Source organism: Sinohyriopsis cumingii, chromosome 1 (genome assembly GCF_028554795.1).
Source record: "Sinohyriopsis cumingii isolate HCF-2022 chromosome 1, ASM2855479v2, whole genome shotgun sequence".
NCBI lineage: Eukaryota > Metazoa > Mollusca > Bivalvia > Unionida > Unionidae > Sinohyriopsis > Sinohyriopsis cumingii.
The window spans coordinates 38,912,930-38,938,095 of record NC_142961.1 but is presented as its reverse complement, the minus strand read 5'-3'; the positions used below and the strand labels follow the sequence as shown (position 1 = coordinate 38,938,095).

The window sequence follows — 25,166 nt, the reverse complement described above, 5'->3', positions numbered from 1 at the left end:
TCACAGTTCTAAGAAACAAACAAAACAGCAAGATTCGCATATCAGTTTATCCCCAAGATGTAAACGGCGCAAGCAAATGCGAGCAGCATCCTTTGCGAACAGTTGATGATGTAACTAGTTCGCCTAAGGCAAAGGTTTTCTCACAACTGCATGCCAAAAGTGGGATTTGGCGAATTGGAATGGACAAACCGTTCAGCCAACTTTATACATTTAATATACCTATTCAGGACTTCATCCACACCCGAACCTTTGCAGAGAGCCAAGTCACAAATAATATATGAGAGAGAGAGAGAGAGAGAGAGAGAGAGAGAGATGAACAAATGGGTGATGACATTATGATATGGGGTGAAACTATAGCAACAAACAATAAAAGGATTCATCAAATCTTTTTGACCCAAGATAAAATAAATGTGCTTGATTTCAGTTAATGCAATCTGACATTCATCTTTCTTCAGACTTAATATGCTCTTTTTTGCCCTCTCCAGTCTGGAATAGGACTAACCATAAATAGTAATACCATTTGAACAGCTATTATAATTTACGTCAGTTTGTTTATCGTCTTTGACTTGGGATCGCTACAAGATATAACGTACAAGAGTAAAAATGAAGTAAAAAGTTCTAAATCAAAAGCCCTTTCCACCAACAAAGCCAGAACAAAATGTACAGAGGCGCATCTAAATCCTGTTTGACGCTGGAATGAGGCTAATTAATCCAGAATTATATTTTAGAGGTTCGGGTGCTAAATTCATTTAATAACGACACAACATGTTATTCTCAATAAATTCTTTCTACTTTAATGAATGGAACGAGAATTAACGTATTGATGGTTTGAAACCGTGCTAATCTGGATGGCTTTTTCTTTGTGACAACCGATGTTAAAGAAAATTAATACCATATAATATAATGGACCCTGAGATAGAATATTTGACTTCAAAATTCTGTATGATTGTGGAAGGAGTTTAGTAGACGTAAGAAAATTTGCACGCATAAATCATGTCAGCTACCCAGGTTATCTCATGTACACCCTTTAGATATATATATATGACATCCGGTTTTCGATAAATCATTCGAGAGAAGACCATTGGCTTATGTTAGGATTATGTTCAAAGCTATTTTATACATGTTCAATATATCTTATCAATTCTTTTTGAGCAGACGACATGCACAATATACTATACGCCAAACAGAACCGGAAGTGGCTATTACGGCGTCGCTGTGCAGGTTGAGGATTTTCCGGCCACTGGGGGTACTGTCCCATACAGTAGTGTTCCCGTGCAGTTTCTGGTACAAATATATGCATCGACTCGAGGCTGCTATGGTGTTCCCGAATTTCTACATCCAACCAAGCTAAACGGCGAAGTCGCTTACATCAGAGAAGGGGCTTACCATAAAGAGGAAATAATAGCAAGAAGCAGAGCTCCTAATGTAAGGTAAGGACACTTATTATCTTTAGCTTATATCTGGAAGGTGTGATGATGGAACGATACCACGCTAAATGAAATTTATAAATAAAACATTTACGTTTAGAAAGAGAATTTTTGTGTATATGCATGTCACTTATGATGAGTAGAATTAACTCATTAACCCCTGGCGCAGCGTTTACGTGGTAGGATGTAGTAGCCTACTGCCGAGCTCTGTAGCATCAAGTTCATGTATGATACACTAAAGTGGGTGTAGCTCTAAAATGGTACCAAAATATCTGGAAGTTCTAGTTGCACTACAAAATACAAAGGGAAAAACTTAATTTTTGGAGCCGATTTTTCTCCACCCAAAACTCGCCCTTGGTCGGAATCCGATTTTGGGTCCGGGTTTTAGACTTTCTGGCCTCAGATCTAAGATAGACCAGTCTGAACTGCACACAGACAGATCAACTCCAACGTTTACCCTTCTGCTCATGCGCGAGCAAAATAGCCAATGAATAACGATATTTCTAATACACCTAGGCATTAGGCTAATGGGAAATCACTTGGAAGTCGATGTATTATGATGTATTCAGAAATAGCCCACAAAAAATATTTTCTACTCACATTTCAGGCGAAAACGACACAAACCTCCAGGGGCTAAGGAGTTTTTTTTTTCGCGAGTAACGTTTATGTTCATGAACTAGTGATCGAGCGTTGTAACCTTAAAAATATGTTACTCTTGATACTTTGACAGCATTGCTGAAATCACAACAGTTTCACCGCGCGGCTCTATAAAGTCAGAACTAATGCAGTATCCCAAAGCAGAGAACGCATGGTATGTTGAAATCAGTTGGACCCCTAGTGTTGATGACGCCGATCGGTCCCATATTTTATGCTTCTCAGCTACCGACCAACTGGGGTAAGCCTTTCAAACAGTTTTATCTGTTATGCTGCAAGATGCACCTATGTCTTAATCAAAAAACAATTCAAGCCATTTTAAATATCTACTTAAAATTGTGTTCCAGCAGAAGCAAGTTAAGAAAGGTTACCGTAATAGATGACTGTATAAATTCATTATAAAGATTTGCGAATTCTTTGAAACTTACTCGTTTTTAATTAAATACTTAAAGCCAAATTTTTCTTTTCAAACCATTTAATAATCATTTGAAATAAGAAAATGCTTTATTGGTTTTGAAATATTTTTCTGGATTTAAAATATATCGGGCTATATAAACTGTATTGATGTCATTAACACACCCTTAATTTGGGTTGTTGTATTCAATTTCAGATTGACAAGCGAACAAAGATGCATAATTCTCACCGTAACACCAGGCGAGCATTCAAAAGGGAGAAAGAGAAGAAGAAAAAACTAAATCAAATAGTTTAATCTCTTCATGCATTATTACATCACATGTCATGTTTGCAAATGGTTTTTAAATACGTTGATGCCTAACTAGCTGCCTCTTTGAAGAATGAATGCATCATGATCATTACTCCTTGCAAAATTAATGTGTAACTGAGAATTTACTGTTGAAATTTTAATACCACTTAATTTACCCTGTCATCTGCGTGACTGGTTAACTGGTTTAATTGATAATGGTCTTCTTGTATGTATATTTGCTGCCATAGCAGGCTCGTAACTTGTAGTGTAGCATGTCAATACACGATCTAAGTTATCTAACAATGACGAATAATACGGGCATTGTAATAAAATAATGCTCTATTCTATCGACGTATGCTTGATATCGTCTTCATTACAGTGATTCTGCTTTATATTGATAGATATTACGACGATATCTCCCATACCTAGAGACAAGCCGGGTGAGTTGATGTCCATACTTGATTGAACAAAATAGAAGGGTCTTATATTTATTATTTAATACAGTTATATATCACATCTGTGTCATATAAGTCCTTTACGAAGTCCACGAAACCAAATAATTTAAGCATTTCCTATTGAATAATAATGTTAAATAGTATAGTTCCTTGACCTAAGTATATTGAAATAATATTTTCATAATAATGTGTTGTGGAGCTTGTCATTTTTTCATATTTGATTATGATAACCAAATTTCTTTATGACGATACACAAAGCTAATTAAGTTGAATTAATTATGCTGAAACCTACATAGATTTTTAAGATCTCCAGACAGAGATTAATTGATATGCTGGGTTAAGAAGTTCTAGTTGGTGATACACAAAGTAAACCTTTAGTCTGATAACATTTAGGTTGGAGGTAAAATCGAGTTTTAATAATTTTCGTTTTATCACTGATGTGTGCATATTGTCTGTATTGTTTTACACTTACCATTATAATCGTGATTAACTGTGCTAAATGTTGCTACTTTTTCAGTTGACTGGTTTAGCAAAGGAGATAAAACATCGATAAATGTTGCCAAGACATGCACATTGGTCTCATCCAACTACGAGATTCCAATTTTTAATTCAACGCACAAGGCCGTATATGTAATTATTTTTAACGCCAGGAAATACTGTCATAAATGTATTTAAGATTAAAATCAACCATGAGATAGATCTCAAGGGAAATTACAACAAACTTCAGAACTTAACATTCTCCAACGGTGTAAAGCTAAACTGGTCATTATTAAGTTAACAAGGAGGTGATCACTTCCTGTGACCTACTGAAACTTCTCGTATATTTTAGTCCCAAATGGTTTCACCATTTTAAGCATGCATGTACATACATGTGCTTATTCACAGAGAAGGGACCTAATATTTTATTTTTTGAACAAATCAATTTCGCAGACAAAAGACCCACAACCAAAACTAAAGAACTAAGAATAATTTACTTATTTTGGCACATAATGTTACTTTGGTAAACTGTTGCATAATATATTGATATAGTATTTTACTAAAGCACGCGAGTAGTAATATATGGCAAATTGTTGTCTTACGGGAGCCCTTACGTTAGCCAGCATTATACATATATGTATCGCCTCTAGCAGGAAATTAAAATTAGGCCGCCATTTTGAAATATATGTTTGTAACAGTATATTTATATGCATCGGTCTGCACAAGAACTGACATGCATTATTACGTTAAACTATTCACAATGTCAGTTTGTTCAGTTTAAGTGGATTTTCTTTGCGGTTCTGTGAGTTTAACGCAGTTTTTCAGCACATGATATGCTCCACATAGAGGCTAGTATGTTTGGTGGATGAAGAACCGTGGTGCATTTCCTTTGTTCCTTAAAAGATTTTTCAACTTTGTAGTTATTGATCCGTCCACCAAACAAACAAGTGAATAGATTTAAAGGTTCGATAGCCATCACTTCGTATTCTTTGGCAGTGCGTTCGGTTTTCAAACGTTTACGTTAACTGTAGTCTTGGTCACGCATTTCTGTCACTCAGTATCCTTGGTTTTCTACGTTTTGTCGTGCACCTCTTCCATAGTGAACTCTGAGAACGGAGTTGTTAAGTCCCCTGCAGCTACTGCATCCATGAAATAAACATCTTTGTAATTAGTATAGTATCTGGGTTGGTTTTAAGTCCCACCCATATACAGAATAAAATTCAAAATTATTTTCTCCACCACATTAAACTTGTTGTATCTGCTTGTTTTGAGTTTCTCATAATTTACGTAGCCACAAAAAAAAAGCTTTTCGCATAGTATTTACAAGTGACTGCTTAAATGGATTGCAGGAATATGATGGCTCGTGCGTTCCCGGCCAAGATTAAAACCTCCATGGTTCAGAAATAATTCTCAAACGTGCCCACACCATCTTTGTAAAATGGGCAAACAAAATCGACAATATTTCAACATTTATTCTTGAAAGTCAAACATGTGTGATGAGTGAATTTGGAGTACATAGCGTTTAGGATCATGCTGAAGAGCATCTGATTTATAGCACGACGTGTTAATTAACTTCAGCATTGAAAAAGTGTGGAGTAAAAGCCATTAGCCATTCTGTCATTCCAAATGATTAAAATCTTTTCTGCAACGGCATGGCTAAATAGCCAAAGCATCTTGAAATAGTACCTTTCACACTTTCAAGTAAATGATTTAGGCTCTGTTTATGACGACTGATGAGAATTCGGTGTCTTGTGCAGAATAATGTTTCAAAAGAAATTGTCCGTCGTATCCTGAGAATTTATTAGCCATGACAGTCGCGTATCGATGAGAGTTTCTGTCACATTGCTTCAAGTATCATCGGCGGGATATAAAATCCATTCGACAAAATCAGTTAGAGTCTGCGGTTTGCAAGCAGAGCATTTAATTCTTTTTGTCTTTCCGGAATGCATGGCCTGGATGCTATTCAGTCACACCATAGCTCTCCACAAAAAAACATATGTTGGCCACGATCTGTAAATCCTTGGTCACTTTCCTCGCCACAGTAACCTGTGATAAGAAATCATGTGATGTTTGTAACGATCTTGGTAATGATAAGCCTTAATGTATTTCCGACAGAAAAATCTGGTCCTCGAAACACGATAATTCCATGAACGACTTGAGGGTATACTTTTTAAATTATGCCGAGGTGCAAACACGTCTTGAAGTTTTTAGGAACTCTACACACAGACGCTTTAGAAATGCATGCTTGCTGAAACAGAATGTTTGTAAATGCCAGAATGAATTGCTGTACTCAATATTTGGCAAGGTCAAAGTGTCTACCTGAAATATAAATCTATGTGACTCTCGTTTTGAAATTTGCACAAATTTACAAATTGACACGCATCCGAGAAAAATGTATATCTGCCTTTTCAAAAATATGACATATGTCTGTATATGTCAGAAATCTTAGCTTGATTCCAAATTCTATATATTAAAAAGGTGTGGCACGAGAACAAATTCAGACATTGGATCTACCGTTTACAGAGTATAGCTCCGAGAGATAAATTATATACTATCATCAATATTATCATGTGCATTGGCAGTCGTATTTTGTAATACGTTGTCTTTAAACTTGATAAATATACGAGGTTATGGGGGAAAATGTCGGTGAGACTCACCAACCCTACTGCCTACACAAATTATAACACCTTCCAATCCAACCGGCCGCATCTGAAATTACGACGCAAGAGAGAGAGAGAGAGAGAGAGAGAGAGAGCGATTAATATACTTGGTTCATATTTGCTTAAGCTGGAGGTATAGTAACTGGGATTTATGAGAAATGGAAAATAGGTCAAACCCTAATTTCAAACTCACTATTTAATGTTTTAGTGTGATTGTGTGAACACTAGATATAAGCTTGGACAAAATGCAAATATTACAGTTTGGATGCTATTCATTCTTGTGGGATTTTAAAGGGAACATATTTCCCTTGGCCGTGAATATTTGGAATAAGGTCTTATGAATTCAATGAGAATATATACCATAGAAAGTGCGTGTCTTGATTTGGTTCTTTAGAAAAGATATTATATTCACTCTCTTTACGATACCCGGCCCATCATCATCATCATAACGATCACCATCACCATCTCTCTCTCTCTCTCTCTCTCTCTCTCTCTCTCTCTCTCTCTCAGACAGACATATATTGATATATAAATCATAATTGTATATGCTCTTCTTTAATGTACATTGCAGCCGGACTTAATCAAGACTTCAAATGTGGCATACACCAAATTGAACTGCGTTGATTGGATAATATTTCGAAAGGCAAAGATGTTCAGATATAGATGATTGAAACCAATATGCCATTAAGTATTTATAACATATGATTTATGCTTGCCCTCAGAAACTACTAAATGGGTAACTTCATGTTCATTTCAGCTTGTGGAATAATGCCGCATAATAATAGAAAAAAATCACTTCCTACTTTCTGTCTTCTACATTTCCCTATGTACTTCTTTCGTTCAAAATGTCTTCATCATGGAATAATAATAATAATAATAATAATAGCGTATGGTCAGTTGATTAAGACCTTGTTGAAGCAGGATTTTAAACAAACTGAGTGACTTTCTTATATCAATTGTTCTTTTCTCCAGAATTCTGCTTAAATTACGGTCTTATGTTGTCTTGCTATATAATGCCGCAATAAGAACAAATGGTGGGTTAGTTTTATTTCTACTTACACTAGACTAGTTGTATTACACGAATATCGGATCAGTATATGAGATGAGTTTTGTTTTTAAAAAGAGAGTCAGGATATTATTGACGGGGCAGAGATTTTTTTTAACTATATCAATAGTGATCATATCAAGTTATAGGGACGGCATTGATTTGTATCTATACCTCTTCTTTTATACTACCCTGGGTGATTAGTAAGTGTCTGAATGTCCCAAAATGCATTTAAAATAGCAAGTGTAGATGTTGTTGTTAATTGTTTTGTTATAGGCATTTTATTTATCTACACACTGAAAATAAATTCCTCCTGTGTAACAAAGAACTATTGTTTGCCATTAAATTTCCAATTCAGATAAACTAAGGTATTCTCCTACATAAAAATTGTGAATAGTATGACGTAATAAGTTGTTGCTGTTCGAGTCCAGACCAACCGACGTATAACGCAACACTGTTATAAACACAAATTTGGGCTAATGTTAATATTCCGTTAGAAGGCTAAACAATTTTGACTTTATTTAACGATGGGAGGGGGATCCTGTTAGAAACTGTATCGTCTTATGCTAATATTTACTAAGTGATTAAGTACATGTTAATTTTAACAATATTTATTCACTGTTATCATTATTACAGGTGTGTGCCAACGGTATCGTTTCTTTTGACCTACCTTTTGAGTCTCCAGGTATTACTAGTACAACGCTCTCCGTCTTGAGGCGACGAACCGTCTTGGCTCCCTATTTGGTCTACATTGATCGGTCCAGTTTGAATAGGGATGCTAGCATAACCTATCGTATACACAATATAATAGAAAATAAATCGGAATCGGCTGACATCAAAGAAGCAAAAAATGCAATTAAAAAATTCCATAAGGAGTTTGACAATTTCGACCCTCAGTTTATACTTATTGCTGATTGGACAAATGTCGCTTCGAGCAATATCAGCGAGGTAACTTTAACTGTTTCTTTATATATATATATATATATATATATATATATATATATATATATATATATATATATATATATAAAATTCCGGATGGCACACACATACATACATAAGTACACACATATATACATATATATGTATATATATGTGTGTACGTATGTTAGTGTGTGTGTGTGTGTGTGTGTGCCATCCGGAAGTATCCATCCATCCATCCATCCATATGTATATACATACATACATACATACATACATACATACGTGTATATATATATATATATATATATATATATATATATATATATATATATATATATATATATATATATATCCGGATTTTAAAAAAAGATAATTCTTGTGCGACATCCACCATTCTTATTGCTAGTCTCAAACTTTGTCTCGTCAAAAGCAGCTCAATGCACCGCATATATACAGACACACACATGGAAATTATTAAAGTCATTAAAGTAGAGTTATGCCTTAAAATATGAGTAATAAAGAGCGTTTCATAAATAAAAGACCTTTCCTCTTGGAACATTTTAATCCAAACAAAGAGTTTTGTAAGATAACACGTCACTATTTGAATACAAGTAGAGTAACTTGTGTTCGATTTTCGTTGCGCATTGACACTATTGAAGTGTCACTGGTCAGACTTGCATTTGACATCTACTTCAACGGTATAGTACCGGTGCATGAGATATACTTTTAAGCAAGGTATAAACGAACGACAAACAAAATTATCGCCACACCTATAACGTTTTTGCTTATATTTTTGGATTCATGTTTTGCAGAAAATGACTTTTCGACTGGTTCTGTTTACAAATGGAGTGAACACTTTCGTTTTCTATATATATTGCGATATCAATCTTAGAACTGGCAGCGTATTTATTGGGTATTCTGCGGCATCTGGACAGTTCCATAAAAATTACAACTCCTTCGAAAAGACAGCGTACAGTATTTCTACGACAGCAATAACTTACGGTATGTTTTGCTTATTGACAGACGCAATTTCAGTCAAAGAGGAAGAAAACTAATATATTTGCATTAAAGTATCACAGCTTGAACTGAAAAATATATATTCAGTTTTCGTATCGTATTAGTAGATGAAACACAATAAACGATAAATTATTAATATAAATGTAACAAGATTAATTATGCACAAAAGTTAACAAACCTGAATGAACCGTTCTTTACATATTTCTATTTTCTTACATAATTTAAAATTTTTAGTAAACATGGGGCGTTTGAAGCACCCTTTGTGAACTCTTCCTTAGGCATCTGTATAAGAGTGGTTGTGTACGTGTGTGTGTCTTAGATTTTTAATGTAGCTTTAAAAACTGTTTTAGTCATATCGCTAACATATCTGCGGTGTGGCAGTTTATAGTGATGTCTAGCACTTTCGAATCATGCCGCGGACATGTAGCGTATGTCCCACCCTGTCACATTATGATTACACCAAGTTGACCATTCCTAACACTTACGTACTCATGCTGAGCGCCAAGAAATGCAGGTGATAGTACCATTTTTATAAATCTCTGGTATGACTCGGCCGAAGCAGAGATGGACGCTCTAACCACTTGGGCCACGGAGCGGTCAAACTTCGTTCGGAATAAGAAAGCTATTTTAGAGTTTATAATTAAATAATTTAGTTTATGATGAAAAACGATTTATATATATATATATATATATATATATATATATATATATATATATATATATATATATATATATATATACACATATATGTGTGTGTGTGTGTCTGTCTGTCTGTCTGTGTCAAAACTGCAGATACTCTTAGACCTCAATATACATAAGATAATAATAATATTGATTCAATATTTTGAAGGATATTATGGACTACTTCTCTACCGCCTTACTTATCCTTCTGCTGAGACTGACAACTATCGACAAAAGTGCCTCAGCTGGTACCTGTCAGAGAGAAATGACCGAGACGTATATCATGAAGGGATGGCTATGATGCCATTATGTCCTTGTAGCCGAGACCTGCTTGGGCCAGACCAGTTCTTCGCAAACGATAGTTTTACTAATTTTACTGGAATTTTATGCACATACATATTGCCAAACTGGCAATTTAAACCCAAGGACTCTGGTAAGGTAATCTTAATTTTGCTTATGTCAGCCATTATGTGGTGATATTTCTAACAGTATGCCATACAAAAACAAGAATGTCTGGTTTATAACTATGTTTTGAAAGTCCCTGCTTTCACCAAGGAGATCGCTAATCAATGAAACTTTTCTCACACTATAGTTTATTGTAAAATTTACACTGAATGTATTGCATACGTGGGTTTTATTTACAACAAAAATGCTCTGTATAAAATTAGAGGATAAATAATCAAAGACTATATGCATGTTGTGTGTGTGCGTGTGTGTGTGTATGTGCGTGTGTGTGTGTGTGTGTGTGTGTGTGTGTGTGTGTGTGTGAGAGAGAGACAGAGATCGTTGTATTAATAAAATAACATGCGATTTCGAATTGTTGACTCATATATTACAAGACGTATGAGATACACGAATGTTAAATATTGCTTGATCTTTTTTCACAGAGGATTCAATTCTAAATGCAAATTCTTTTCAGATGTGTTGCTATGACAACAATGGTTTCCGGAGAGATGGTCCGTTTGGATTCATTCGATACCATAAAGATATAAGGACAAACGAACACAAAGTCTATGATTTAGATATGAAAGAAACATGTTGCAACCAGCAAACCAACCTTTGTAATTTGTTTTACGACGTTAGACCACTTGGTCATTGTTACACCTCTTTCCCTTCGTGGCACAGTAAGTACTTTTAACTTACTACTGAATCTCTAAAACCCATTTGTCAGTTGTTGTCCTTCCTCACTGTTTGACATAAGTAGCCACAAATGTTTACAGTTGTTGTCCTTCCTCACTGTTTAACATAAGTAGCCACAAATGTTTACAGTTTGTCATTACAAACATTCGAAACGAGAGTGTTTTTCATTTATTGATCAATACATTGAAAGGCACGACAAAGATTGCGACCCAATATTAGTTCCAACTAGTAAGAATCGTTTAACTTTAGGGAAACTCATAGCTGTTTATAAAATAGTAATATCCACGACATGTACGTGACGTGGTTTGCTTCAAGCGCATATTACATAATTGGAAATGAAAGTTGTTTTAATTTGTATAGCGATGTTTTCAATGTCTTTTCTAAAATGCAGCAAGCTAACTCATGGGATCATATTACGATTGTTAAATGAATAGATTTATAAAAGCTGTAATGGTGGCAGTGTAGGTGTACACTATCTCCATTTCGGCCTTAGATATAAGCGTATGACATTACTGATTGCTTGGCTGAGGCACATTAACTTAACCTTTCCACCACCACCCAATAAGTAATGTGCATTAATTATCGAAAACTTAAAAAAATTGTCGTTTTGTCAATGTATTCAGCTGTTGCACGTGGAGATCCCCATATCACTACCTTGGATGGAAGAAGTTTCACGTTCAATGGATGGGGAGAGTACACACTCATGACAGTGAACACGTCTGCGACTGGAATATTTGACCTTCAGGCTAGAACCGAAAGAATTGAAAGAAAGGATGGAAGTTTGAGTGATGCCACTATTTTCTCTGCGTTTGCCGCCAAAGATGGCTTCGGTATTAGTGTGCACGTGGAACTCAACAGATCGAAAACTGGTAATTGACAAAACGTCGTACTAGTGAAAAACATATTATTGGAATGTTGTTTGATATTAAAAGACAGAAATGACAAGTTGACACACCCTACACACACACACACACACACACACACACACACACACACACACACACACACACACACACACACACACAGAGCAAGGAGTCAAAAGGTCGTCATGAATTAGCACTTAAAAAAGAGAAAGTCTATATATGTGAACATATAAATCTAATTTATCTTCTTTGCTGAAAATAGAAAGTCAATTTACAAATAACGGTCATTACGATAACGAAAACGATGCAAATGTACATGAGTTCACCAATTTTATAGACATATTTTCCGTTCCGAACATATGTTCGTTTTAAAGAATACATCATGTTATTTTATATTGTTGTAGAAAAAGTTTTGAATTGCAATTTAAAATGACTAATTTGATGCATACACCAGAGATAAAAAGTTGATAGACACATGTAGAAATAAATATAGATAGGTTAATCGATAGACAATGAATAGGTACCTCAACAAATAGAGATGGCATGATGGCCTCCACCGTCACTATTTACTTATATAAGTATCATCGCATGTATCGTTTAAGATGTTAATGCAGATTTCATTTTTTTTTGTCTTTGCAGGAATCATACTTTATGCAAAATCCAGTCCTCACGAGATAAATTTTCAAGACTATACAAAGGCATTCTTCGACACAACAAAGGAGTTTTCCATAGTTACATCGTACTTGTCATTAAAACGAAATATGCAGACACTTAGTGCATCGTTCTCCTCAGGTTGTTATATAATGGAAGTCATTTTTTGTCATTTGTATCATTGTTTCTATTTCTAAGATCTGTGTAACTTACTTATCTTAAATTTAAAGCATCATTAGCCTTATTTGAAATTGTACACGATTGACCCTTATAGGTATATCGTACTTTCGGAGCTTTTAAAGGCAGAATGAGTGCCGAGCTTGTTCGAAATTTTGATGAGACAAAACAGGAGGTATCTTTTGGGACAGCGATAACATTGAATAAACAGTATAAAGTTTCTAAACAATTCTTGTTAGATTGTTTTTTTTTGAAACCTTATTTTCATTTTTCTTTTTAATCTAACTTTTAATATTTTACAGTGTTTAAATGATACTATTTGACATTTACCTTTTTGTTGTATGAACACGTGCAGTCAATATATGTTTGTGGAAAACGTATTTAGTCAAAGATAGTTTATTCTATTTGATTGGTCTTTTATTAATTCTAAACACGTGTAAATGTCACCTGCTTGAACTAGAGTGAGATCATATTTTATTTAACTATGCAGCTCTTGTTTCCCACAGACAAAAATATGTTTATCGCAACTTGAATATAAAATGAGAAAGACTATTGTTCTTATCTTCTTGGCTTTATTAGTATTTCAAAGCACGTTTTATTTAATATCAGATAGGTCTTTGCTCTTTCTGTATAGATGTGATAACACTCAATAAAATAATCATGTTAGTTGCCCAGTTAAACTGAGCTCAAAGCCTTCTGCACGGTATTTTTCAACCTCATTCTACTTATGTTATTAGTAGTAGTATTATTATTAATGCTTTTCTTATGTCTAAAAATGCAATGCTGCAGTTGGCACCGTATGAAACACTGTGTCCTCGCAATGATGTTACGGCAAACAGTATATCATCCCGATTGTGCAGATAGCTTACATAAGAACTCGTTCACCTCATTCACTGATAATATATCACTTTGTTTTTTGTCTTTTTTTTTTAGAAATTTAGTTATTTCTTGCTATTCCCCTTCAGTGGCGTAGCAAGAAAGTGTGTCCCTCCCTTCGCGTGGAAAACTTAAATCTTGATTCCACTCCCAATACAATTTCACATTTGGGTCCCCATTAGTTGGAAAATGAATTTATGAAATAACGCACCGGAAAATGTGTAATATTAACACAGTATCGTTGTGTGTACTGCGTTCCTTCATCTTCGCCTTCTATTAAAAATATCTAAAAATTATTATATGATTGCATTGCTGACTAAGCTTGCACATAAAATAACGATTGCTATAAATCAAACTGAAAGTATTAGTTTAGTTCGTATTGTGTCACTAACAAAAATAAACTACGGTTCGATTACAGAGCTTTCTCCATATACGGCCATAAGGTTGAAAACGTATGGAATCAGTTTTGTACCAAGTACCATTTTCCAATTTTTATGATGATATATAAATATTGCAAAAAAGTTATTGTCTTATCTATCTCAGGTATTTCCGTCATCATCTCCACTGCACTAAAAATGCTTAGTATTGAGGTAACCATACCGAACACCTACAAAGGAAGAGTTCTAAGGCTGATGGGAAATTTTGATGGAGATGCCACAAACGATTTCATGTGTAGGAACGGTACTTTGCTCAATGCGTCTTCGAGTGATAGAGATATTTTTCGCTATGGTCAAACATGTGAGTATAGCAGACATGGTTAAAGGACGTGATTGATAATATATTGTAATGTTGAAACTATGTTCCATTCAGAAGTATTAGTTTTGAGCTGGGCATTTCTTTATAATGATTTACATAAATGTACTAAATTGATCTGGAATAGTACATTTTTTAATTCAACGAAATAAAGAATTATTGCAGATACTCATGGTAAGATCAATATTTTCATCTCTAACGAAAAGAGCAAAATATATGTAACACTGAGTTCAGAATATATAATTGTATATTGTAGTCAAATTAACTGGTTTCTACGTAACAGAACAGAGTATGTTCACACAGACCTTAGAGTTCCTAAGATGTCTGCTCATAGAAGTATGAAATACAGTCCGTAACGACAAGATATTGAAACATTTAACAATGTGTATTTGGCTTCAATTCGACTTCAGCCGAAATTGTATTCCCCTTTTTAGTTGAAATGCTAAAAGTATAAAACGTTCAAAGAAGATCGAGTATTAAACAAAACCATCATAGTTTTCTCATAAATAAATAATATATTTATATTCAGTAAGTAAAGATACAAGTAGTATCCTATGGAATGTTATGCTTTTAATTTTCTTTCCTTTGTGGTTGTTTGTGTTTTGTTTTAGGGTCTTTCCGTCCTGTAGGTTACAAAACCATGAAGGCTTTTGTACTTTTGATCTGTAATTGTATGTTCTGTTAGTTTATTTCTTATTTATGCTCACCATCTAAATGGTCTAAGGTTGACATTGCTCGGGGTGGGAGTGGGAGACAAGCGCCCCAATCCTCCAAAAAATGCCCCATGCGGCTTGCGTCTCTGACTGCCTCTGTCAACTAAAATCCAACTCCTGGCCTTCGCGAGTGGCTTAGATTTGAAGCCCGGCAGACCATGTTTTCTACTAACAGGAGAAGGGGTCAAGGCGGCCCACTGGCGCCTTAAAACCAGTTGCTTCGGGTAGATGGGACTCGTAAACCTTGGATGGTAGCTCATCTAGGAGAAGGAAAACTCTGATTCCAAACCTCTGCTGCCTTGTGGCTATACCCACTCATGGGAAAGGCTAAAGGAGTAAACCCCGACAGAAAATCCGGAGATGGAGTCCCTAAGGCGGTCTGACATTGACTTCAATGTCATTCCGGCAACTCCTGCTACGCCGTTGGTGCCAAGTTGTATCGGCATTCGTCGTTCCCTTGGGCACAGCAGCTGCGTGGAGAGGGGGGATCTGCTGCATGGACAACAGCTGATTCTCCATACCACCCTGCCCAGGCTTCATAGCTCCACTGGAGAGGACACTCCAGCGTCGTCGTACGGCGTCGGCACAACACAAGAAGTAGCAGTTTACCGGTTCTAAGTCAAAGCTCGATTGACGTAGAGCTTGGCGCCAGGGGTTACTTCTGACGGTGGGAGAGATCACCAGGTCTCACTGGACAGCTACCGCCCGCCTCAAGCTGGGCAGCCCCCAGTCAGTAAGGTATTGCCCGCCACGGCCTGCCTGCTTCACTGGGTGCGTGGAGCTTAGAGAACCATCTCGACAAGTGGGCCACAAAACTCCGCACCAGGAAATACTAAAAGAAGAAATAAGAAGACTCCAACTCTTCGTTTTGCAACCTGGAACATCAGGACCATGTGTCCTGGATTGACCGCTGACGGAAGACTGCCGTCATTGACAGAGAACTCTCCCGACTGAACATTGATATTGCCTGCCTGCCTCCAAGAGACCCGACTGGCTGACAGCGGCACCATCAGGGAAGTCAATTACACGTTCTTTTGGCAGGGGAAGCCCTCGGATGAACCTATGCAGCATGGTGTAGGCTTTGCCGTAAAGAACACGCTAATCGCCTTCATTGAACCTCCATCATCAGGTACTGAGAGAATCCTTGCCCTCCGGCTGTCAACATCCTTAGGGCCAGTCAACATCTTCAGCGTGTACGCCCCAACCCTCTGCTCCACTTACGAGGAGAAAGACAAGTTTTATGAGGCTCTGGATCAGGCAGTATCCAGTATCCCCAACAATGAAAGCCTTTACTTACTAGGAGACTTCAATGCTAGAGTGGGAGCTGACCATGAGGCCTGGTCCACCTGTCTCGGCTTTTACGGAAGGAGCAAGATCAACGAGAATGGTCAGCGACTGCTGGAGATGTGCTGCTCCCACAGCCGATGTGTGACCAACACTTTCTTCAAATGCAGGGAGATCCACCAGGTGTCGTGGAGACACCCACGTTCACGCCACTGGCACCAGCTAGACCTCGTCATCACCAGGCGTGCAGAACTGGCCAGTGTCCTCCTCACCCGCAGCTACCACAGTGCCGATTGTGACACGGACCATTCGCTCGTGGCCAGCAAGGTGCGAATATTACCCAAGAAGCTGCACCACGCCAAGAAGAAGGGTCACCCACGCATCAACAGATGCTGTGCAAGCAACCCAGAGAAAACACAGCAGTTCATCAGCAAACTGAAGGAAGCTCTCACCAAAGTGACACCTGATGACACCATTGACTCCAAGTGGTCCCATATCCGTGTACAATTCAGCCATCACAGCTTACGGGAAGAGGGAGCGAAAGAATGTCGACTGGTATGAGTCAAACTGGGAGGAGATTGAGCCCGTGACTGAGGCAAAGAGGAAAGCCCTCCTGGCATACAAGGCTGCACCTAGCCCCAGAACACTACAAGCCCTCAGGATTGCAAGGAACAACGCCCAGAACACTGCCCGCCGCTGTGCCAACACCTACTGGCTTAACCTTTGCAACAGTATTGAGACAGCTGCTGACACCGGGGATACAAGAGGAATGTATGAGGGTATCAAAAAGGCGACAGGCTCCCACAGCTACAAGACCGCCCCCCTGAAGTCCAAGACGGGCGAAGTCATCACAGACCAGCTGCAGCGATGGGTTGAGCACTATCTCGAGTTATATGCAACCCAAAACGATGTCACTGGAACTGCCCTGGACGCCATTCCAGACCTGCCTGTCATGGAGGAGCTAGACACACAGCCCACCCTGGAAGAGCTCGGAAAAGCCATCGATTGCCTTGCCTGTGGGAAGGCTCCTGGAAGCGACGGCATTCCGCCTGAAATCCTCAAGAGCGAAAAACCAGCACTGCTCCAGCCCCTACACACACTCCTCTGCCTTTTCTGGGAACAGAGATACATCCCACAGGACATGCGTGGCACCAACATCGTCACTTTGTACAAAAACAGCTCACTCTCCATTGATTCTGAGGTGGGCGGCAGGATTGCCAAGGCAGCAGCAGTGATGGCCAAACTTGACCAAAGAGTCTGGAACAACCCCAACCTCACAGAGAAGACCAAATTGCGTGTCTACCAAGCCTGCGTACTCAGCTCACTTCTCTACAGCAGCGAAACATGGACCACCTATCCAAGACACGAGAGGAAACTCAACAGCTTCCACCTGAGATGTCTGAGGCTCATTCTGCACATACAGTGGCAGGACAAAGTACCCAACACGGAGGTTCTAGAACGCGCCAACATGAACAGCATGTTCTCCATTCTCAGCGAGAGGCGCCTTCGCTGGCTTGGCCATGTCAAAAGAATGGACCCAGGTCGCATTCCCAAGGACCTGTTATATGGAGAGTTAGCAGAAGGTGCACGACCAACTGGACGACCACATCTGCACTACAAAGATGTTTGCAAAAAGGATATGAAGACGGCAAACATCAATGTCAACGACTGGGAGAGCTGTGCAAACAACCGTTCCAGCTGGCGCCTAGCTGTCAGGCAGGGAGTTCAAAACGCAGAGTAAGAGAGAAGAATAAAACAAGCTGAAAAGAGAGCTAGAAAGAAGGATAGACAAAAGCTTACTTTGGAGCTACGCCATCGTCTCCCGTAGACGGACGGATGCCAAGAGCCAAGAACTATTTATGCTCACCATCTAAAGAAGTACAAAGTGTGTATATATATATATATATATATATATATATATATATATATATATATATATATATATATATATATATGTATATGTATTTAGGTTGAATGTCCTTAGGCTTTTATATAAATTATATAACTATTGAAAATGTTTAATCTTAAATTTTAACTGTAATTATATTTTAAAATGTCTTTTGAACAGATTTTCCTGCACTATGGTTGCTTTACACATTACAGTTAATCTGATATAGGTTCTACGACAAGGGGAATATGTGACGTGATTCTACTGCTGTTAATCGCCTACTAACTTAGAAATGAACGTAGCAGTATATAATGCAGACCTTGTTTAAAATCTGAAACGGGTTATCAACATTCATCATGAATATGTATAAAGATTCATCATTTGGCATATTATGTGAAATAATAATAATAATAATAATAATAATAATAATAATAATAATAACAATAATAATGCTAATAATAATTCATTGATCTGCTTAAAATTTTGAGAACAATATACACAATATTTAAAAATGATATAAAGTTTCAGATTAGTATGACAATACTGAAATCTTGTTAAACACTTCTCTTTAAATAACTTTGGATTATCACTCATTTTGCTGTGATATGGAATAATATTCCATATGGTAGCAACTAACTATTATAGCGACATTTTGAGGGTTTCTAACTTTGGCTTGAGAAGTTCAAAGATTTCCCTCAGATACAGACTCGAATTCATATTCTGATGAGTTTGTTACATATAATTCCTAAAGGTACAGTGGAACACATTCTTGAAGAGACTTGTAGACTAATATGCTTTGTTTCATAATCAAGCCTTGTAGATAAATCCATCCATTTAAAAGCAAGGAAGATAGGCTTCCTGTGTGCATTAGGTTCACAAGTATAGATCATGCTGCTATGTTTTAATTATTTTGAACGTATCTCAATATTATAACAGAGAAGTATTGTTTCCACTGGAAGATATTTTTCTGAGCTTAGTAATATATTTTATTTTGCTTTAGTGTTTACATACGTTGTCAACCTGATCATTCCATTGCAGAACTCTTTCCACATAAACACCTAAAATTGTAAGACTTTCTACATTCTCAATTTCTCGTCATTTGATAGTTCATTCTGATTTTATTTTGAGTAATTGTGCTTGTTATTTTGAAATGGTTATCAGCGTAGATTTTATTCTATTTTTTTATGTGCATATCATTTTTATGCGTATAATTTTTATGTCACCAATATATGGTTTTGTTTACGTCATTGCACAAAATTGATGGAGGATTCAGATGAGTCAAGTGTAGAATCGTTTGCAAAAAGGCTAACATTTGATACACTTGTAAGACAAGAAATAACGAAAGGTCCAAGAGCGGCTTTGATACTTTCTGCTCTTTATATTTTACTTTCAATGCATACTTGTTTGTATTTACTTGCAGACATAATGCTAACCACTGGATTCGGGGGTCATTAAACTTATTTCATTTTTGACAGTAGCATGGAATGATTGACAATATCAAATGTCTTTTCAACATCCAAGTAAACTGGGTTTTCTGTGTTCAATTTGCTCATCCATACATCAGCTGTTTGACGGGATGTGTGAATGCCGAAATCATGATTGTTTTTCTGTATAAGCATATTCTGAATTAAATAAAAATGTTTGGAATTTGCTCAATGGTTTTCTATTCTTTAGAAAGTGTGGGTAGTAGAGTGTTGATCTGTAATTTTCTGGATACGTGCTGGCAATTTTCATAAAAATTGAATTCCCTCTTTGCAATTTTATGCATGTCAGAATATTCTTTTGTTGCAATAATTAACGCAGTTACCACAGGTTCAGATAATTTAAGTATTCTGGGTACAATCCTATCAAATCCTGTAACCTTGTTACATTTAGGCTGTCGATTGTTTTGTAAACTTCATGCTCTGTAACATAATCCAATTTAAATAGTACACTGTGTTGTAGTTTTGGGTTCTCTTTTAGAACAGCAGGATCAATGGTTTCATATTTTCTTTGAAATTTATCAGAAACGATCATAATTCACCAGAGACAATAATAAAATACTTGCTGAATGAGTTCACTACATCCTGAATAGAAGTCGCTATATGACATTTATATTTGATGTTATTGGGAGGAGCAGGTGACTTTTTATTATTTCATTCATTTACATATTTCCACACATTTACTCGATTTTTGATTTTCTTCAATGGTTTTTTTTAGTATTTTATTTGTCTGATTATTCCAATCAAAATAGTATCTGCATTTGTCCGGTTATGTTTCCGGTCTTCGAGTTATGAAATTTGTATCGTATGCATAGTGTTGTTGATTCTAGGTGAAAGTCACTTCAGTTTTCTATTCTGTTTTACTCATTTTGTTTTTAGTCGAGCGCGAATATCGAAATTTTGTTGAAGAGATTATTAAACATTTCCGGAACAACGTTGCAATTGTTAATATTTTCGAACTGTCAAATGGGTCAGTCATAGGTCATTTATGAATTCTTAATCATTAAATCATTTGAGGTATCTGTATGTAAGTTTCACATATTTATGTTGTTTGGGACCACTGAATGAATGGCGAGTGACGCACAGGACAGTGGTCACAATGTTGACACCTGTATTCAGATTGTCAGTCCGATTTGTATAAATGTGATCCAGAAGGATTTCAGAGTCAGTAGTGATACTTGTTGCATGGTAGGTAACCTGTTTAAAAAAAATATTGATCATAAAGATGTTTCCATTTTTGAATTTTCAATTTTGGATAGACTATGTGTATATCTCCAGCAATAATGTTTTCAGTATTTTCCAGGCTATTTGTATTCACCAGTTCAGTTTCGAACTTGTCAGTTCAATCATGTTTTTTATTTGGTAGTGTATACAATGAACAGAATAGGATAGGCTTTGTTATAAATAAATTTTGATTGAATTGGTTTTAATTTCTCCTGTTTCGAGGTCATTTAGTCGATCGTATATAATAGCATTGCAAACCTAAATGAGGATACTTCCACCTTCTCCTGTCTGTTTTTCACGTCTCTCAGAAGAAAATCTATCAACGCTGAGTTTATTATAATCTCTTGTTTCATTAAAAAAAATTCAAAAATCCCCAAAACAAGAATATATTTGAGTTTTTAAATTTATGTGCTTGATGTTTATTCTCAATTTTCTTTTATCTAGACCAAATGTTCAACAGTTACTATAGCCTGAATTTGACTTGGTATCATTTCATTTTAGATTGAAAAATTAACATTGTGCCACTTGCAACTAATATCAACCGTTCTATGATGATTTATATTGTTTGATCATGCTGAAGTACGTTTACTCAAATAATCTTTTTCACAATTCGAAATATTTTACTTTGACTTAATATTTGGTAAGAGAATTTCAATTACATGAGAATACTTTAATTTAATAAAGAAACATCTGCTGTGGCATGCTTGACCTCGAGATACTTCGACAAACATGTATCATATTTTATCATTATATATAAAATCGATAGTGCTACGATCATAACATGATAATTCATTAAGTATTTGAAAATAATTTTCGTTAAATGGAGAAAGTGTCATTTCAAGGGGCGTATTTTGTATACATGTGACATTTTCCTCTTTGACGTCAGTCCTCTTGGTTTAAGTTCTTTCAGTAATCAGCGTTGAAGACAAATGGTTGCTTTAATAGTTGACAATAGTACTTTTGGTATATGTGTTGATGTAAAGTTGTGTCAACGTTTCCAAAATCGGGTGAGGCTTCCACTGTTAAGGATCTCTTGATATCATTTACAGTGTTTATAGTAGCCTGCGGAATGTTACATTGAACGTCGACACGTTTTTCTTTTCTGAATCGTAGGTGTTATTTGTGTTGATGATATAATTATTTCAATATCATTCTGGGTACTACTAGTGATTGTTGTGATCTTTTCTACATTCTTTATTTTGCTATGATATCTATTTTTTCCCTTGCAGAGTAGTTTACTGACTTAATGCTTATATTTCATCAACGTTTTGAGTGATGTGTTCGGATGAATCAACAACATCTATTAAGTCCGCACGGTAGTTTTAAGCATTTGACAGGTAGCATCATTGCTTGGGATGAAGACTTTGTCTGCTAAAGCAATTGCTTTGATTTCTGTGTTGTTAGTTATTTGACTTCTCTTTTCACGAAAGGATCTTTCCGCAGTTATTGCATTCTACCCATGTATGTGAATTTTATTTTTGTTATGAACAGTTTCACATTCACTGTATGATCATTACGTGTCTCTATCTTGTATATATGTTCAATTTGGGTATCATCCTCATTAAAGGTGAGATTTCCATCTACGTTTTGTTGTAATCATCTCAAGAGAAACTGTGGTTGTCACACATTGTTTGATGTGTTGCACATTCAAGAAATGTGATATGAAATGTCGGCCATGTTTGATTCAGAAAGTTCTTGACAGATAATTTTGAAGATTTTGGTAGACGGTTTGTGAGATCTAGATTACTACCTGGTCAGAATAAAGATCAATTAAAATTTAGAAAATTTAGAATTTTACTTAAAATACAGGAGCTAATGAGGCTGCTTCCTCCTTCATGGCAGTCATTTGTTTGCTTTTTATGTCTGCAATATCTGAAGCTTGTCTACATGTATACTATTTCCAGGTAATTTAAGATCAATTCTGTCGCGAAACAACTTGTTAAACAAACATATAAAGATACAAGCTCACTTAAGTCTAAAAAGTATTTCTTACAGTCAATAAATAAAAAATATGTAAAGTTCTGAGACCAATCGTATACATAACAGACTAGTATTCTATACCCGTGTTTTGAAAAGTATCAAACTTTTAGAAATGAAACAATTTGGTTTGCTCTGAAAATTAGGCTACCAATTCATAATAATGGCTATATCGAGAAATATCAACAATTAATAATTAACTTTAAGCAAAACCAATATATGTGGCTAATGCAAAATCTGATTTGTCACAGTTTTGTGTCTTTTGGGTAGGGATGATTGATCCCATTCAATCAGCATTCATATACCCGCCGGGTAAGAGTTACCAGGATTTCGCACATGCAGAGTTTACGCCGAAATTTATAGATGAAGTAGATCCTGTGAAAGTTCAAAAGGCGAAGATGGATTGTGGCAATGACGCAGAATGCATATTTGATCTCGTCTTTACCGATAGCAGGGAAGTTGCGATTGAAACCAAAAGAATAGGAATTGAAGCTACGGTTGTTGCAGCTCAGATAGGTAAAGAAAAGTATTTATGGTTGAAACATTTTATTTATTGTTTACATAAATTTGGATTTTAATATGTAGCACTCATAATACTGTTTTGCTTCAACTGAACATAATCGATGCAATGCACTTCTATTCGAAGCTTTAATGGAGCATCGTGTCATATAATCTTTGTTTTCAGATCATCAAACTCAATATAAATATCTAGGCAACATAAATATACAGTATTTAGATCCGTCTGCCCAGTTGTAGATTAATTATCTACCATACTAAATAGGATAGGTAGAATATGGGACTAAAATTATTACAATATTTCATACTGTTTATTATTGTTGACAAAAGATGCAAATATTTGATTCATTCATATGAATTTATGTTATAAGTTATATTCCGATGAATTTATCATAACTAACTGTCACATTTCAAGTATGTGTAAATTAATATGCTGATTTTGTGTTTCTGTATAAATCACAAAAATGCAGAGAACTTGTACTTATAGAATATTTTTCTCACTTACTTCCCTTCACTAATGTTATGGTTGCTGCAATTATCAATGTTATTGTTCTGTACGGAAAATTGCAGATAAGGATAGCTTTAGGTGTCTCCTACTTAACATCGCGTTGATGAAAAAATGCTCTTGTTGCTGCTATGGGTGACTTGTTTATTTATTACAAAGCATTTTATATCCGAGCATTTTAAATATTAAATATATCAGGTTACTTTTGTATTTATGGTAGATCTACACTTTGAAGATTATATCTTACCAAAGCAAGTGGGAATTGAACCCGCACCTTTCCGGACAGGTATACAACACGTCAAAGGCCGAAGCCACTCAATGGAAAAGAAAGTGTTTCTAAATTATCACATATCGTAATTTAATTGCTATTAGACATCGGAAACAACCTGACACAGTGATGGACACAATAGGATTAACTCAGAATTAACTGACTACTGTTATTGCTTTGTTTGTTTTGTTAGTTTTTTCATTATATGCTAGTGATAGTATAACATTGTATGCTGGACTTGACCTTGTCCAAAATCAAGCTTAGTTTCTACTTGACCTGAAGTATTGATTTTAGTTTTGTAAACAACATGTTTATCTCAATCTGAATCTAGAAGTTTGGAAATTTGCCAGGAATTTGTTTGGCCTAATTGTTGTTTACGAAACATTTTGTGTTGTAAGTTACTTAATAGGTTTCTAATTATAACTAACATTTAATTTTGTAGATATATGACAATTTCTAGAGGGATATGTTTCATTAGGTAGTGCCTTGTTTAGAAAATGCTAATTGTGACCTGAGGTCAAGTAGAAGACCATATAATCTTGTTACTGAAAAGATTATTCATTCTTGAGATCGAGCAGAATAAATGTGTAATTATGTTGTGTACAGTAGTTCATTTGGGTTGGAACGTAGTCATTAAATTATTCAATTCAAGTGATTGTTCTCTGAAAATACGAAAGTGCTTTGATAACAACCTTGGAAACAGACTTGAGTTTATCGTAAAATACAAACGAAAGGAAATATTCTCAGACTGCATTATTATGATCCACCACACGACTGTTGGCACATCAGAATTGTAAAAGTCATTAC

At 36.0% G+C, this 25,166-nt stretch overlaps 1 protein-coding gene across 5 annotated transcripts in view; it reads left to right on the top strand.

The window, feature by feature from the left end:
- The window catches only part of LOC149806744 (uncharacterized), a 98,691-nt gene that overhangs the window by 21,248 nt on the left and 52,277 nt on the right, over positions 1-25,166 (top strand). For all 5 annotated transcript variants that reach the window (XR_016420909.1, XM_089957075.1, XM_089957069.1 and 2 more), the window contains 13 exons: positions 1,156-1,430; positions 2,158-2,322; positions 2,692-2,735; positions 3,186-3,224; positions 3,757-3,869; positions 8,058-8,369; positions 9,158-9,347; positions 10,213-10,481; positions 10,963-11,167; positions 11,807-12,052; positions 12,686-12,838; positions 14,294-14,488; positions 23,341-23,586. Coding sequence is in view for 4 of the 5 variants with exons in the window: in XM_089957075.1 (XP_089813201.1) it covers positions 1,156-1,430; positions 2,158-2,322; positions 2,692-2,735; positions 3,186-3,224; positions 3,757-3,869; positions 8,058-8,369; positions 9,158-9,347; positions 10,213-10,481; positions 10,963-11,167; positions 11,807-12,052; positions 12,686-12,838; positions 14,294-14,488; positions 23,341-23,586 (2,452 nt within the window). In the remaining variant the exon portion in view is untranslated. The remainder of the gene's footprint in view (positions 1-1,155; positions 1,431-2,157; positions 2,323-2,691; positions 2,736-3,185; positions 3,225-3,756; positions 3,870-8,057; positions 8,370-9,157; positions 9,348-10,212; positions 10,482-10,962; positions 11,168-11,806; positions 12,053-12,685; positions 12,839-14,293; positions 14,489-23,340; positions 23,587-25,166) is intronic.